The sequence below is a fragment of the Chiloscyllium plagiosum genome, chromosome 34 (genome assembly GCF_004010195.1).
Source record: "Chiloscyllium plagiosum isolate BGI_BamShark_2017 chromosome 34, ASM401019v2, whole genome shotgun sequence".
Taxonomy (NCBI): Eukaryota; Metazoa; Chordata; class Chondrichthyes; order Orectolobiformes; family Hemiscylliidae; genus Chiloscyllium; species Chiloscyllium plagiosum.
Window position 1 is genome coordinate 41,119,201 of NC_057743.1, and position 15,359 is coordinate 41,134,559.

General features: G+C 45.8%; 1 protein-coding gene across 8 annotated transcripts in view; it reads right to left on the minus strand.

Moving 5' to 3' along the window:
• Window positions 1-15,359, minus strand: part of LOC122540474 (polyhomeotic-like protein 2) — a 115,210-nt gene that overhangs the window by 59,903 nt on the left and 39,948 nt on the right. For all 8 annotated transcript variants that reach the window (XR_006309316.1, XR_006309317.1, XM_043676322.1 and 5 more), the window contains 3 exons: window positions 13,217-13,381; window positions 7,521-7,673; window positions 4,406-4,694 (listed from right to left, as the gene is read on the minus strand). Coding sequence is in view for 6 of the 8 variants with exons in the window: in XM_043676322.1 (XP_043532257.1) it covers window positions 4,406-4,694; window positions 7,521-7,673; window positions 13,217-13,381 (607 nt within the window). In the remaining 2 variants the exon portion in view is untranslated. The remainder of the gene's footprint in view (window positions 1-4,405; window positions 4,695-7,520; window positions 7,674-13,216; window positions 13,382-15,359) is intronic.

Here is a 15,359-nt window from a genome sequence, read left to right on the forward strand (position 1 = left end):
GGGGGGGGGGGGAAAGGAAGAGAGGGTTCTTAGGGGGCTCTCAGATTAAAGCAGTGTGTTGCTGTCAACTTGCTGCAAATTTGCAGTAATCCATACCAGCGAGCATCTTAAAAGTCATTGATCCACTTTTCCCAGCACGCGCAGGGTTAACAGGGTAAAGTCTGGCCAATTGTGTCAAGCCTGCTGTTGGATCCCAGGTTCTGGAGGCTGCCGCTGACCTGCTTTAACAGGGAGTCAGGACGTTGCCGCCTGTTGGTTTTGTGGTTTTGGCTGCCTGTACCTTCACAAAAGATCCACACTCCGGGAATAAAGCAACAAACTACTGCCTCACATCAGTCTGCCACACACTGAACACACCATTCCCCAGCGTACCAAACACTCCAGTTAGCAAACAAAGACACTCAGGCTCATTTCTAAGCACAAATATTACCTTTGCACATATGGCAAGTTAAAAAAAACCCTATCCTAGGAACTGAGATATTTCAGGCAAGTCAGCATCAGATACTCTGGACTTGTAGCGTGTCAATAAATACACAAGTCCTTCTAGTACATGACACATGAGGTAGGCAGTGGTGTAGTCAATGTCACTGCACATGCAAACCAGTCACAGGACTCAAATCGTTAAGCATTTCTCACTCCACAGACCCTGCCTAACCTGCTGAGTTTCTCCGGCATTTTCTGTTTGTTTGTTTCAGATCTCCAGCACCCACAAATCTTTGTTTTCTATTATCAACCCATTGTTATTAATGTTCCGGAGATTTCAGTTCAACTCCCATCATGGGAGATGTTGAAACTGGAATTCAATAAAAAGCTGCCAACAACCGTCAATTGGTGCACATGACCATCTGGTTCATTAAGGTCCTACAGGGAAGAAAACTGCCATCTTTACTTGGTCTGACCTATGTGAGACTCCAGACCCACAGCAATGTGTTTGACTTTTAACTGCCCTCTGGGTAATTAGGGATGGGTAATAAATGCTGGCCTAGCCTATGGTTTTTTTCTTCAGTGACACCCAAATCCTGTGAACCAACTTTTTAAAAACCCTCTAATTTCTTAGTCTGAAGGCCATTTGACTAACACAGACCAGGTCAACCCTTCATTACTAATTCCTGATGAACATTGATTTTTCCTGCTCCTCGGATGCTGCCTGACCTGCTGTGCTTTTCCAGCACCACTCTGATCTCAGCCCTCCACTACAGCCTGGTGGGGCTGCTGCGCTGTTGGAGCTGCTCTCTTTTTGAGAGAGACTTTATATCAAACCCAATTGTCCTTTGTAAAACAGACAAAGAAGATGGTCGCACAATATCTCAAAGGGTGAGGAAGCTCTCCACTCCACTTTCCCTCAAATTAACATCATATCAATATGTAGATGAGGTACTACAGTTTGGAAAGAAATGCAAAGAGTTCACATATAAAACTTGGATAAGACTCAAAATGATAATGAAAGGACAAAGAAATCAGAAGGTACAAAGACACAAAAATCACTCCAAGTTGTTACCTCAGTTGATGAGGCCATAACAAAAATGAACCAAAGCAGGAGTCAATATTTTGAGATTATTTCATAACAAGTAGGCACAGAGGGAAAAGTAAGCAAGCTATTATGTTTGCTATTGAAGTGTGGCTGAACCACAGTGCAGGTACTGTATATAGTTCTTTGACATTTTCATCAGAGATGGACAGGTTGGTAAAGAAGGCATTTAGAATGTGCGTCTTCACTGCTCACACCTTTGAGATGTTGAGATGGTACAGGACCTTGGTGAGGCCTCTTCTGGGGTACTGTGTTCTGGTCACCCTGCTAGAGGAAGGATATTATTAAATTGAGAGGATTCAGAAAAGATTTATCAGGATGTTTCCAGAAATGGAGAATTTAAGTTATTGAGGTGTGTCTCTTGATTAAACTTTAAAACATAGGTATATGTCAGCCTGGAACTGTGCTGTTAAAGCAGTAGGACTGCTATTTCCTGTGTCGGTAATTTGTTAAGCTGCAAAGATGGCCTTCAGTACAGTGATATGCTTTTCCTGTCGGAGATTAGAGACAGTTTCCTTCTTTCTGATAATTATGTCTGCAACCAAACACCCATCCTGCAAATCCTATCAGGTCACATGGATTGGTTGCAGTGGCAGTTCGAGGCAATGAGGAACTTACAAGAGCTAGACAGTGTGATGGATGGTAATTGCAGGAAGGGAGGTAAACCCCAGATACAATCGGGTGGATGGGTTACTTGCAGGAACGGTTGGGGGGAGAAAGCCAGCAGGGCAGGAATCTCCTGTGGTTATTCCCTTCTCAAACAGATACACAGTTTTGGAAAATAAGGGATGGTGGACTCTCAGGGGAATGCAGCACTGACAGCCAGGTTTTTGGTACCGAGACTGGCTCTAATGTGATGAGGGGCACACCAGATTCCAAGCGATCAATTGTAATAAGGGATTGTCTAGTCGGAAGCACAGATAGATGTTTCTGCAGCTGGCAGTGAGACCTCAGAATGCTGTGTTGTCTCCCTGCAGCCAGGATCAGGGATATCTCAGAGGGTGCAGAATTTTCTCAAAAAGGAGAGTGTAATCAGCGAGAGGTTGCTGTATGCATTGGAAATAAATGACAGAGGAAGAGGTAAGGATGAGATTTTGAAGGGAGAATACAGGAAGTTAGGCAGGAATTTAAAAAAAGGAGGTCCTCAAGGATAGTAATATCTGGATTACTCCCAGTGCTACAAGCTAGAGAGGGTAGGAATAGGAGGATAGAGCAGATGAACATGTGGCTGAGGAGCTGCTGCAAGGGAGAAGAATCATCATTTTTGGATCATTGGAATCTCTTCTGGGGTAGAATTGAGCTGTGCACAATGACCTAATTGGCTGCTGGCTCATGATTTAAAAATTCTTATCCTTCTTTTCAGATCCCTTCAAGGCCTGCCTTGCCCCTACCGATGCCTCAGCCCTGCGATGGAACTTTCTCCAGTCTAGATTATACTTGCGTGTCTCCAATCCTGGCCTCAAACTGAATCCTGAATCCCAATCACTTCACCACGAATGGCTATGAGCTCTGACTTCACTTTCAAAATCTTTCTTCCCTCTTGTTTTTAAACCATAAGTCCACATCAATTCAGTTTTTGACAATCTGCCCTAATATCATCATATGTGAGAGTGTCAATTTTCGACAGTGCCTAAAAGAAAGAAGGAATTAAAGCATTTTGTCTTACACTCGTAAGAACAAGGAACAGATGTAAGAAAAGAGGCACCATTTAATACAGAATGGGAAACGGGTGCTGATTGGCCAGGCCATCATTGGAGTGGAGATGGAGCAAGAACAGTTAATTGGCAATCTTCATTCTCTGAGCAGGCTGGTCATAGAGATGTACAGCACGGAAACAGACCCTTCGGTCCAACACGTCCATGCAGACCAGATATCCTAACCTAATCTAGTCCAATTTTCCAGCACTTGGCCCATATTCCTCTAACCCCTTCCTATTCATGTTCCCATCCAGATGCCTTTTAAATGTTGCAATTGTACCAGCCTCCACCACATTCTCTGGCAGCTCATTCTATACACGTACCACCCTCTGCGTGGCAACATTGCCCCTTAGGTCTCTTTTATTTCTTTCCCCTCTCACCCTAAACCTATGCCTTCCAGTTCTGGATTCCCCCACCCCAGGGTAAAGATTTTGTCTATTTATCCTATCTATGCCCCTCATGATTTTAAAAGCTTCTATAAAGGTCACCCCTCAGCCTCTGACGCTCCAGGGAAAACTGCCCCAGCCTGTTCAGCCTCTCCCTATAGCTCAAATCCTCCAACCCTGGCAACATCCTTGTAAATCTTTTCTCAATTCTTTCAAGTTTCACAACGTCCATCCAATAGGAAGGAGACAAAATTGTTAGCCAACCTCCAGTCTTCCAGCACCTCACCTGTGACTATCGATGATACAAATATCTCAGCAAGGGGCCCATCAATCACTTCCCTAGCTTCCCACAGTTCAAGGGCACACTTGTATGGAAGATTCTGATTGGTCAGGATATTGCCATGAGGATGCAGCATAAACTAATTGTCTCTACATTCCCTTTATCTTTGCTCTGTCTGAGAATGAAGATGTCAGAATTGGTCTGAGAATGAAGATTGGTTGTTTAAGAATGAAGATTGACAGTTAACTGTTCTCCATGCTAATGATGGCCGAACCAATCTTTTCCTCGTGCTGCATAAAATCTCTCTCGCCCGACCCTCATCCCCCAAGTCCACTTGCCACGTCCTGGCTCTGTTCAGTATAAAACTGAGAAGCTTCAACTTCTGGTCTACTTTCAGCGATACTCAAAAGTCATTTTTGTTTGATCATCACTCTGGTGAGGCAGCCTGGGATGTTTGAGTGCACCAAAGGCTATCTAAATACAGAGTGTTGTTGTTTGAAGGCAATAACCTCACCTGTGGTAATGAGGGCGTGTGTGGTCACAGGGGTTGCTGTGGGGGTCACACTGACCGCTCTGGTGTCAGTGCTGGAAGAGTTGACTATTTCACTCTTTTTCCCACTGTCTGCCATGTTTTCAGACTGGCCTCCTTTGGTAGCCGCCACAGGAGCTGGTCCTGAAGTTTTCGCCTGGGAGGTAGTTGAAACTTGCTGAACGGAGGGGGTAGCTTTCAGAGTGACGCTTTGAAGTTGTGGTTGGACTGTTGCTGCTGTATTCTGTTGACTTCTTATTGCTAAATTTTGCACCTGCAAAAAGGACAATCCACTTGAAAGTGAGACTGTTTTAGACAGAACACGGTCAGCAAAATTTCACAGAAACCAAAATAAAACTTTACAAATAATCCCACTTGGAAAATGAAAGGTTCGATTTTAAATACAAGGGAATGCTGAGTAAATCTGAAGCTGTCACCACCATTGCAGTAATAACCACAAGGTCTCTCCAATTCGAGGGGATCGAGCTGAGAGATTGAGATTGCACTTCCCATGTTGGGTCCGATTTTTACAACTGGCTGTGAACCCCACGATGGGATCTGATAGGAGTTGCACAAAACATTGATTTTTTTTGTTTCGGGAGATGGTTTTGAGATTATTGACAGCAATATTATCACCAGCTACTGGACACGGAGACTGGACAGTCTAGGGAGTTCTGGGGAAAGGGTCATCTCCACAGATGCTGCCAGACCTGCTGAGTTTTTCCAGCAATCTGTGTTTTTGGACAAACTAGGGTTGCTTTTATGAAAGCAGAGGAGATAGAAGGGGCACATCATTGACAGATTTAAAATAATGAGGGGCATTGATTGGATAGACAGGAAGGAACCTCTCCCCTTGATGGGTTGGGGGTGGGGTGAAATGAATGACCAGGGGACATAGATTTAAGGGAAAGGGCAGGAATAACCTTTCATCCAGAGGGTGGTGGGAGTCTGGAACTCTCTGTCTGTAAGGGTGAAGGAGGCAGAAACCCTCATAATATTTAAATCTTTAAATGTGCACTCATATCCAAGGCTTTGGGCCATATTCTGAATAATGGGATTTGAACAGTGAGGTGGTGCAGACCTGATGGGCTGAAGGGTCTTATTCTGTGCTGGAGACCTCTGCAACTGACCAGACTCAGGAAAGAGAGACAGGGTCAGGAAGGACAGGAGGTAACCAACTTGGTTTTGTTAAAGACCAGAGCTTTACCGTCACATTTCCCAGTGTAGGCCCGGAATGAAGTCTCTCTGACCTCAGACACATTTGTATTGCTGCTCCCAGAGATTAAACAAGGCTCTGAGCACACACTCCCTCTGACCAGCTGCAGGAACCCCGTTATGTTCAGAGTGTGTGACCCCAGAAAGGGCATTGAACGCTGAGTAACCTTGGGTTTGCCATCATGGGAATGCTTATGTCACAGGAAACTAGTGAGCTGGGAGGCTGCCTAGTTATATCCTCTCTCTCCCCCTCCCCACCCCCCCTCCCCCAGAGAACAGGGCAAAGTGGAACTCTCTCCCACAGCTGGTTTACTTTAAACAGAGCATCTCCCAGCTGCTGGGGAAACCCTACCACACACACACACACACACACACACACAGAAATGAACAGAAGGATATACCGAGAGTGAGGGATCAGAGTGCGAGGGGGCTGGAGTAAAGCATTTACAGCAGCATGCAGCAGAGGGACTGAATGATGTGCTGCTGTGCTGGGAAGAGCTGGACCAAGAGTATTCCCACTGCTCTCCAGTCACCGTTTACCTCTCGGATAAGGCAAGTGACCCCCATGACCTTCCACAGGGTCAGAGAGAAAGGGTCACAGGCTCCTTGAAGTTACAGCTACATTCGCCCTCAGTGCCAGTGTCTGAAACATCAGGACCAGCAGCAGCAGCAACAGTGCCCAGGGAATATCCTGGAGACTGGCAGCAGGACCCAGCTCTCTAGGAAGTAAGGAAACAAGATGCAGGTCTGGGCTGGCAATGGGATAGTGAAGAAGCAATGTCTGGGGAATATGCTGTTGTGTGGGGTCAGGTTTTTCTGAACTGTGTTACTGTTGCTGTTGATAGAGCAACTGTACATACAGCACCTTCCAGAACAAGTGGTAACATCCAGGAGGCCATTCAGCCCATCATTCCTGTGCCAGTGCTTAGGGTCTTTTATTCAAATCCCATAACCTTTAGTTTGTGGTGGCATACTCCAAGTGTGTTAAAACATCTCTTTCAGTTTTGTCCTTGATTTTTGTAAATGTTAATCCAGAACCTCTGATCCTTTGTTGCTGAACACTGCAAGTAATATTTTCACAACTGATCAAATTGCTCCACCATTGGGGGCTGTGCCTTTGGCTGTTACGGGCATTCCCTCCTGAAAGCTCACCATTTCTTGACTCTCATTCTCCCTTTCAGACAATCCTCAACATTTACTTGTTTGTCCGAGCTTTTCCCCAGCGGGTGGTTGGTTTCACAGCGTCAGAGTCAGGAACGGGATTGAGAGCAGCTGATAGTCTCATTCCAACAGCTCACAGGTCACAGCCGCTCCACAGTGAACAGTTGAGGTCAAGTGAAGTCACTTTTAAACCACAATTCAAAGGATTTAATATGGGACCTGATCGCACTGAAGGAACTCTGACTGAGGAGTCGAGGAATCCCAATGAGCACGTTTAAGCAACTGAGTGTGATATTGTCCAGACTTTGATCCAATATCTCTGTTCTTCTTCAACCTAGGGATCATGACACCTTTATCACCCACTCAAGGGGGTGACAGGGCCTCTGTTTTAATTTGACATGACCCTAGGGTCAGCTTGGGAAAGTTTCCTCAAGTATAACCTCCTTTCCTGAGGGGCGAGAGGATGCCTCAATGAGGCGGGACCCACAGCCAAACTATAACACAGTGACTTGAGGGGACAGACAAATGCAGTGGTTATGGTGCCGCCTACATCACATTCCACAACCTTCAGTCACCCAATGGGAGAGGAAGTCAAGCTCATCACATATCTAACAGGTTAAACTGTAAAGGTTCGAGGCAGACTTTCTGCCAGTAACTCTCCTTAAAAACACTTAGCTCACCAATTCAGATTTCAAAGTACCGAGCGAGAGTTTGACAAACTGACCTGTGGAGCAGCGGATTGTTGATTCGCTGGAGAGATGGTGACCTCAGGCTGGACAGCAGCGACTGTGGCAGTGGGTGTGAAAATGAGCTGGGGGGACAAAGGAACAGCACGTCCTAGGGTCCTAGCTACTTGCACAAGGTTACTTTGCTGTGCCTGAAAATTACATGAAATGTGTTGCCTTTTACCTTACCAAAAGGTGCCTTGGGCAGAAAAGAACAGAGTTCGTCAGATGCTAATACATAGTCTTAACTCGAAACAACAAACCACACAGCAAACTGAACTGGAGGGGAGGTGGATGCTCCCTGAAGTGAAGAAACATTACTTGTTCCTGAAAGTTGAATTCATATTCACCAGCTGCCTGGTTTATTTTAAATGTTTCGGTGTTCAGTGAGGCAGCTTCGCAATGCATCCCATTCTGAGTACCAGTGGCTGGGCCTCACCCAGGCTCTGGCCAACTGCTTAACTGTGGGGTACATCTCTGCTGAGCCTGACCAGGAACAGTGTCTTTAAGGTCTGAGATTGGGTGGGAACGCGCACGTGGGTGTGTGTGTATTTAGGGTCTGAGACTGGGTGGGTACATGCATGTGGGTATTTGTGTCCGGATGGGTGTGTGTGGATTTGGAGTCTGTGACTGGGTGGGTACACGCACATGGGTGTTTGTGTCATGTTGGGGGTTGGGGGAGGGGGGTTCGTGTCTGGAAATGTGCATGTGCTACAGCATGTGTGCGCACGCAGGGAGGGGTGGTCCATCCGTCTGGAGGGGGTGGGGAGGGGGGTGGTGAGGTGAGTACACCTCCTGTAATTTAAACAGATGCAAAGTGAATTGGAAATAAAAACTGTTTTGTTTTTACACCTCCAGTAATGCACATTTGCTGTTGAACATTGGGAGAAAAAAAACAAACTAGCAGGAACCAAAGTAAGAGCATGGAAGATACCAGAATTAATCTTTTAGAGAGGTTTCATCCACCTCCCTCAGTGCAAACTATAAAAAGCAACACAAAACATATATATCTATTGGAATGACATGATCAGATGGGTGGCTGGAGCAGACAGAGCAAGATTCCAGCAACAAATTAGAGCAGCGATGACGGGGGATTGAATGCTGCCAGGGATGGTACTGTCACTTGATCCTTTATATCCCACTGATTCTGGCTGGTAGCGAGCCACATCCGGGGAAGCACAGATGGTACAAAACATCACCAGTTTGAAACCACCCAGATATTTATAGTCAATTGTAATCTTCAATTGGTGTGGGTCTGGTTAGTTTTTTGTGTAAATGTTTAGATTCGAGCTAGAGGTGATGTCGCAGGATGATTAACATTTAGTTATCATTAAACAGCAGCAGGAACCCTGCTTTCTCCCCTTTAACAATTTCATGGTCATTTTCACAGGTTCTCTCAGAGGGAGTGACTCATGTTGTTCTCAAGGGTCCTTTCTCTCTGGGATGTAGTTCACACCATTACTGCTGTGTCTGAACCAGAGATGGATTTTCAATTATATACCCAAGGCCATCATACAGATAGTCTAATTTCACCTTTGGAGCATGTCTCGGCCCTATTCTGGCCTCAGTTTGTTTGTTGCCAAAACCCTTATCTACTCCTGTTTTGTATTATTTCCAGAGACTCCTCAGAAATTACACACTTGAACTTCAGGCCATCTAAAAGTCTCCTAAGTTGCAACTAATCCCTCTATTCATCCCGGGATGCAGCTATCCCTGGCAAGGCTGGAATTTATTGTCCACCCCTAATTGCCCTTGAATGGAGTGGCTTGCTAAACCATTTCAGAGGGCAATTATCAATAAACCCCATTGCTGTGGGTCTGGAGTCCAATGGAGGCCAGCATAGGCAAAGACAGCAGATTGCCCTCTCTAAAAAGGACATTGGTGAACCAGATACAAGGCAGAAGTGGGACAACATGAGCATCCATCCCCAAATTATCCCTCATCTACATTGAGGAGGGGGGGGGGGGAAAGAGAGAGAGGGACACACGTACTAGGGGTGGGGGCAGAGACATGCCCAGAGACAGTGGCACACACAGACACAGAGCAAGAGAAATACGGTATTGCACCCATAGGTGTTAGCGAGTTTTGAGAAGACTTGTAATCTCAGGTTGAGGTTCTGGATGTAGGTTTGCTCGCTGAGCTAGCAGGTTCATGTTCAGATGTTTCTTCACAATATTATGTAACATCTTCAGCGAGCCTCCTGACGAAGCATTGCTGATGATTTCTGCTTTCTATTTATACGTTTGGGTTTCTTTGGGTTGGTGATGTCAATTCCTGTTCTTTTTCTGAGGGGGTGGTAAATCGGGTTCAAGTCAATGTGTTTGTTGATAGAGTTCCGGTTGGAATGCCGTGCTTCTACGAATTCTCATGCGTGTCTCTGTTTGGCTTGTCCTAGGATAGATGTGTTGTCCCAGTCAACGTGGTGTCCTCCCTTATCCCAACCCAAAAAAAATTCAAACATATAAACAGAAAGCAGGAATCATCAACAATGCTTCGTCCAGAGGCTCATTGAAGATGTTCCCAAGTATGGTGACAAAATGTCTGAACATGAACCTTCCAGCTCAGCGAGCAAACCTACATCCAGAGAGAAATACTCAATGATAGTTGTCACAGTCACCAGAGACTAGCTTTCAATTCCAGATGGATTAATTAAATTTAAATTTTACCAGTTGCCATGGCTGGGGTTTCTGGATTGGCAAAAATGCAGTGACACTGTCACCATGTCACTGTCCCACAGTATCTGTCTTTGTGCTCAATGGCCTACACCCAACTAAGCCCTGACTCAATTTTAAAATTTTCATGATTCCTGAAGAAGGGCTCATGCCCGAAACGTTGATTCTCCTCTTCCCTGGATACTGCCTGACCTGCTGCGCTTTTCCATTAACACATTTTCAGCTCTGATCTCCAGCATCTGCAGTCCTCACTTTCTCCTTTAAAATTTTCATCCTTGCTTTCAAATCCCTCCATGGCTTCACTTTTCCTGATCTCTGGAACCCGCTCAACACCACCTGAAAAGAAACTGGCATTCATCACGATGACACTCGCCTGGGCATTTCATGATATGGAAGGTGTTATAATACCATTGTCACTGCAGTTCTACACAAACCAACACACAACCTCTCGTACCTCCCTATGTGGCTCTTCTCAAAGTACAAAGCACAATCTGAGGAGTAAAGCCGGAATGAACATCTCTCTCTCTCTTCACCCCCCCCACCCCCTTTCATCTCCAAATACACCCAGCAAGAGACAGGAGGCCCAATGTATGCGAGAAAGCCCAGGCTGATCTTTCACTTCCCTTCCCCAATGGCACAAAGGAGTATTTCCCCAACATCAGCTCCCCCAGCTCTCCTCACTGTCTTTATGTATCTTGCTCTGTGTCTTGTTTGTGTGTGTCTCATTCTCGTGTGTGTGTGTGTGCGCGCGCGCACGTATCTCGCTGTCCCTGTGTTGGTGTGTGCCACTGTGTGCACCTCGCACTCTCTCTGTCTGCGAGAGCGTCTCTCTTTCTCTCTCTGTGTCGGTGTGAGCATGTGTCTCTCTCTCTCTCCCTCTCTCTCACTGTGTCGTACTCTCCAATGCTTACAGATTGCAAAGTGACCTGCACCATATTGATACTCGCTCAGTGTGAGACAGATAAACAGTACAGCTTTCGAATATCCATCCCAGTGAAGCTGTGAAGGAGTTTGGAGAGAGTTCAATGTCGAGTGGCTGGGTTAGTACAGGAGAAGCGGCCTCAGGGCTGGAACCTCTCTGTAGGGAGTATCCAGAGTGAATAACGGCTCACCTGCAATTTCGAGGGAGAGTGCTGCTCGTGTGGTCTGCACTCCTGTTCCTCGCTGTCCAGGGGGCCAGGGAATATGGAGAGTAAACCAGAGGGTGTGATTGATAGATATGGAGTTCATACTCTCCTTGTCCATCACCACGTGGGTTTTTCAGCACTGGGTCACCACAGTGACAGACATTTCCCTGACTGGGACCAAGCAGCTGAATGTCAGGGAAACACCAGCAGCTTCACTGGATCTGGAGCCTCACAGTCACTTAAGCGAAATCACAGGTAGATATGATAGTGAAGGAGGCATTTGGTATGCTTTCCCTTATTGGTCAGAGTATTGAGTACAGGAGTTGGGAGGTCATGTTGCAGAGGTACAGGATGTTGGTTAGGCCACTGTTGGAATATTGCGTGCAATTCTGGTCTCCTTCCTGTCGGAAAGATGTTGTGAAACTTGAAAGGGTTCAGAAATGATTTACAAGGATGTTGTCAGGGTTGGAGGATCTGAGCTACAGGGAGAGGCTGAACAGGCTGGGGCTGTTTTCCCTGGAGCATCAGAAGCTGAGGGATGACCTTATAGAGGTTTATAAAATTATGAGGGACATGGATAGGATAAATAGACAAGCCTTTTCCCTGGAGTCCAGAACTAGAGGGTGTGGATTTAGGGTGAGGGGGGGCATGGTTTAAAAGGGTCCTAAGGAACAACTTTTTCACACAGAGGGTGGTGGAGGCTGGTGCAATTACAACATTTAAAAGGCATCTGGATGGGTATATGAATAGGAAGGGTTTAGAGATACCTGGGCCAAGTGCTGGCAAATGGGACTAAGTTAATTTAGGATATCTGGTCAGCATGGACGGGTTGGACCAAAGAGTCTGTTTCCACACGGTACATCTCTATGACTCAGTCACCACATTCCTAACCATGGCTTTGGGCTCAGTGTGGGGGTAAAGGTCCCAGCACATTTACCCAGCCAGTGCTTCCTGAACTGTACTGACCAGGAAAATCCCAGATTCTGATCCAAGCCCATGCACTCAGCTGGTCGAGTGGTCAGGGTACTCATTCAACAGAGCCCAACGTTCCTCCATTTGGCAGGGGGATTGAACCAGCCCACACCCTGGGAGAGGTGAGAGAGGACCCCAGCCAGAAACAGGTGTGTGGAGATGGTAGAGAGGGACATCATTAACCTCCCCACCCCCCGAAGTGATAATCCAGTTAAAATCATGATGAAGCTCCAAACAAACCATGTCAACGTCAGCAGATGCTAGGGAGTGACTAATACAGATGTATAAGCCACCAACAAATCCTCCTCCTCAGGAAGCGAGAGGGGGAGGGTCAGAGTTTCAGCAAGTGAATACTGAACTGGGCACTCACTTGTTCCTGGTTTTAGTCAGTCATTTTGAAATGGGATAGTGCTACCACGACCACTTGGTTATAAACTGGCTACGATATATAAACCACCCCATAAACTTTGTTAATTAGACTAAGTAAATTAGCAAATTATCATATTGATAAGCAAACATCCTTAAAATCGTTTTGGGAACAGATTACTGAAGGATCCCAGTGAACTTGCAGCTTAAATTTGATTTTGTAATTATTCATCACAGATTCACTTTCCTGTTCACTCTGTCCCATCAGAATTAATAGTGAGAATCCATGACCAGACCGGAAACAGAAATGTTCAAACTGGAATATAATTGGGAAGAATATTAATTGACTCCCTACAGAAACGACCATAAAAAGATCAAAGGTTATAGATGATGCTTGAATTATATGTTGCCAAGTTAATCTTCAAAGAGAATGATCTGGGGGGTCAGTGAGCTGGTGATTAATCATCAAACACATGGGCTGTGTGTAAAGATGATGCCTGTTTGACATTGTGTTATAAATACAACACTTCTTAGAGTATGTACCAGGTTGGTGCTTACCATCTGAGCCCGGAGGTACATTTGTGCCTGGCTGGCAGTTAGTGTGGGACTGTTGGAGTTCCCCAGTAAGACAGCCTGCTGAGCGATTCCTGTAGCAGCTGCAGAGTTAACACTTTGAGCACGGCTGATCAACTGAGCAGCAGCAGGGGATGTCGCGAGGTTAATCTAAATCAAAGAAACACAAAGCCCTTCCATTAACATTTTAATGGGAAACAGAATTCAATCACAGTGCTTTAGGAATGCCACTTTCAATGCAAATTTAAACTTCCCTTCGCTCTTTCTCGGCTCTGAACTCAAACTCTCATTCGCAAACAGCTTGCACTTTCCAGAATCCATAATCCTGCCGGTGACTTCAGCAGAAAGTTGGGAAGAATGTTGTAGATGGCTGTTTAGGTAATTTGTCCAAAATCTGTCATGACAGGGGAGGGGGATTGGGTCAATTGGACTGCAGTGTCCTATGAACCAACATTGCCATCATCAGTTTCACACTTAAAGAACAGAGAAGCAGCAGGCCATTTGGCCCTTCAAGCCTGCTCGGTCGAGATTCACCCCCCCCCCTCGGAGCAAAGGAATCCTCTCCCTCAGTCCTAAAAATGGCCTGACCCCTCATGCAGGGGCTGTGGCCCTGGTCCTAGATCAGGCCCTGGGAAACACTCTTCCGACAATTACCCAGCACCAACGTTGTGTGTTTGATTGAGTTCACCTCTCATTCTTCTAAACTCTGCAGAATATCACCCCCCTCTATTAAATCCTTCCATTCCCAGGAAATATCTTGGTGAACCTACAGCTTCATTCCCTCTCGGGCCACTGTAGTCTTCCATAAATAAGGAAATCAAAACTGCACACAATATTCCAAGTGCACTCCCATCGGTGCGCTACACAATTACAGCAGGACAGCATTGTTCCTATTCACAAATCCTCTTGCAATAAAGACCAATAGACCACATGCCTTCTTAATTACCTGCTTACGTGTACATTAATTATCAGTGGCTCAAACAAGGAGATGTAAAACCCCTACAAAGTTCAACTCCTGTCTTTGGGAAATACTCCATAATTCTTGTTTCCCACCAAAGTGCCAAACCTCTCACTTCTCCGCACTACACTGTATTCCATTGTCACATTTCAATCCACCTCGACACATTCCCTCAAAACATTTTTGCATCTCCCTCACAACTCCCACTTCACCCTAGTTTTTCATTATCTGCAACTTGAAACCATCACTCTTAATCCCCACATAAATCATTAAAATGGCTCCAGACTCTGGTCTGAAGTAAGATGGCAGGAGAGTTGGAGAATTCTGCAAAGTCCAAGTCATTTGCAAGAACAAAGGGCTGGAGTCAGTGACTGACAGCTACGTTTTAGGGAGCGTTCATGGAAATATTTCATGAAAGAGGTTTGGTGAATAGGGGGCCAAGTCAGTAATGTTCATTGACCTTCTCTCCTGCAAGTGAAGGCTCCAATTCTATTGTGTGGAGCAGGCTTCCCCAGGCCTTTACAACAAACACAGCCTCTTAATATGTGGAGAGAAGGGGCTGGTCTGTCTTTGATAGGCAGACGGAGAATGTGAAAGGAGGACATCACCCACTCTGTAAAGCTCACAAAGCAATCAAGCTGAGGGATGGTCAGCGAGTCATAAGTTCATGGAATGCCCTGCCAGTAGCAGTGGTGGATTCTCCCTCTTTATGGGCATTTAAACGGGCATTGGATAGGCATATGGAAAATAGTGGGCTAGTGTACGTTAGGTGGGCTTGGATTGGCGCAACATTGAGGGCCATCTTTCTATGTAAAAGATGCTGCTATCACATAACAAGAACAACCTGAATTTATACAGCACCCTTAATGTAAGCAAACTTTCCAAAGCACATCATAGGACCTTTATACAAACAAAGTTTGGCAACCAGCCACAAAAGGATATGATAGGTCAGATAATTAAAAGCTTGGTCAAAGGAAAACGGTTTTTCAGAGTGATTTAAAAGAAGGGAACTCAGGGGTGAGATCGGTCTAGTGTAGAGAGGAATACAGAACATAGGGATGCAGCTACGGAGGACACAGCCACCAACAATGGAACAAAGAAATAGAGTGCGTGGGGTGGGGGGGGGGGGGGGGGGGGGGGGGGGGAAGACAGGGTGTAAACATCTCTAAA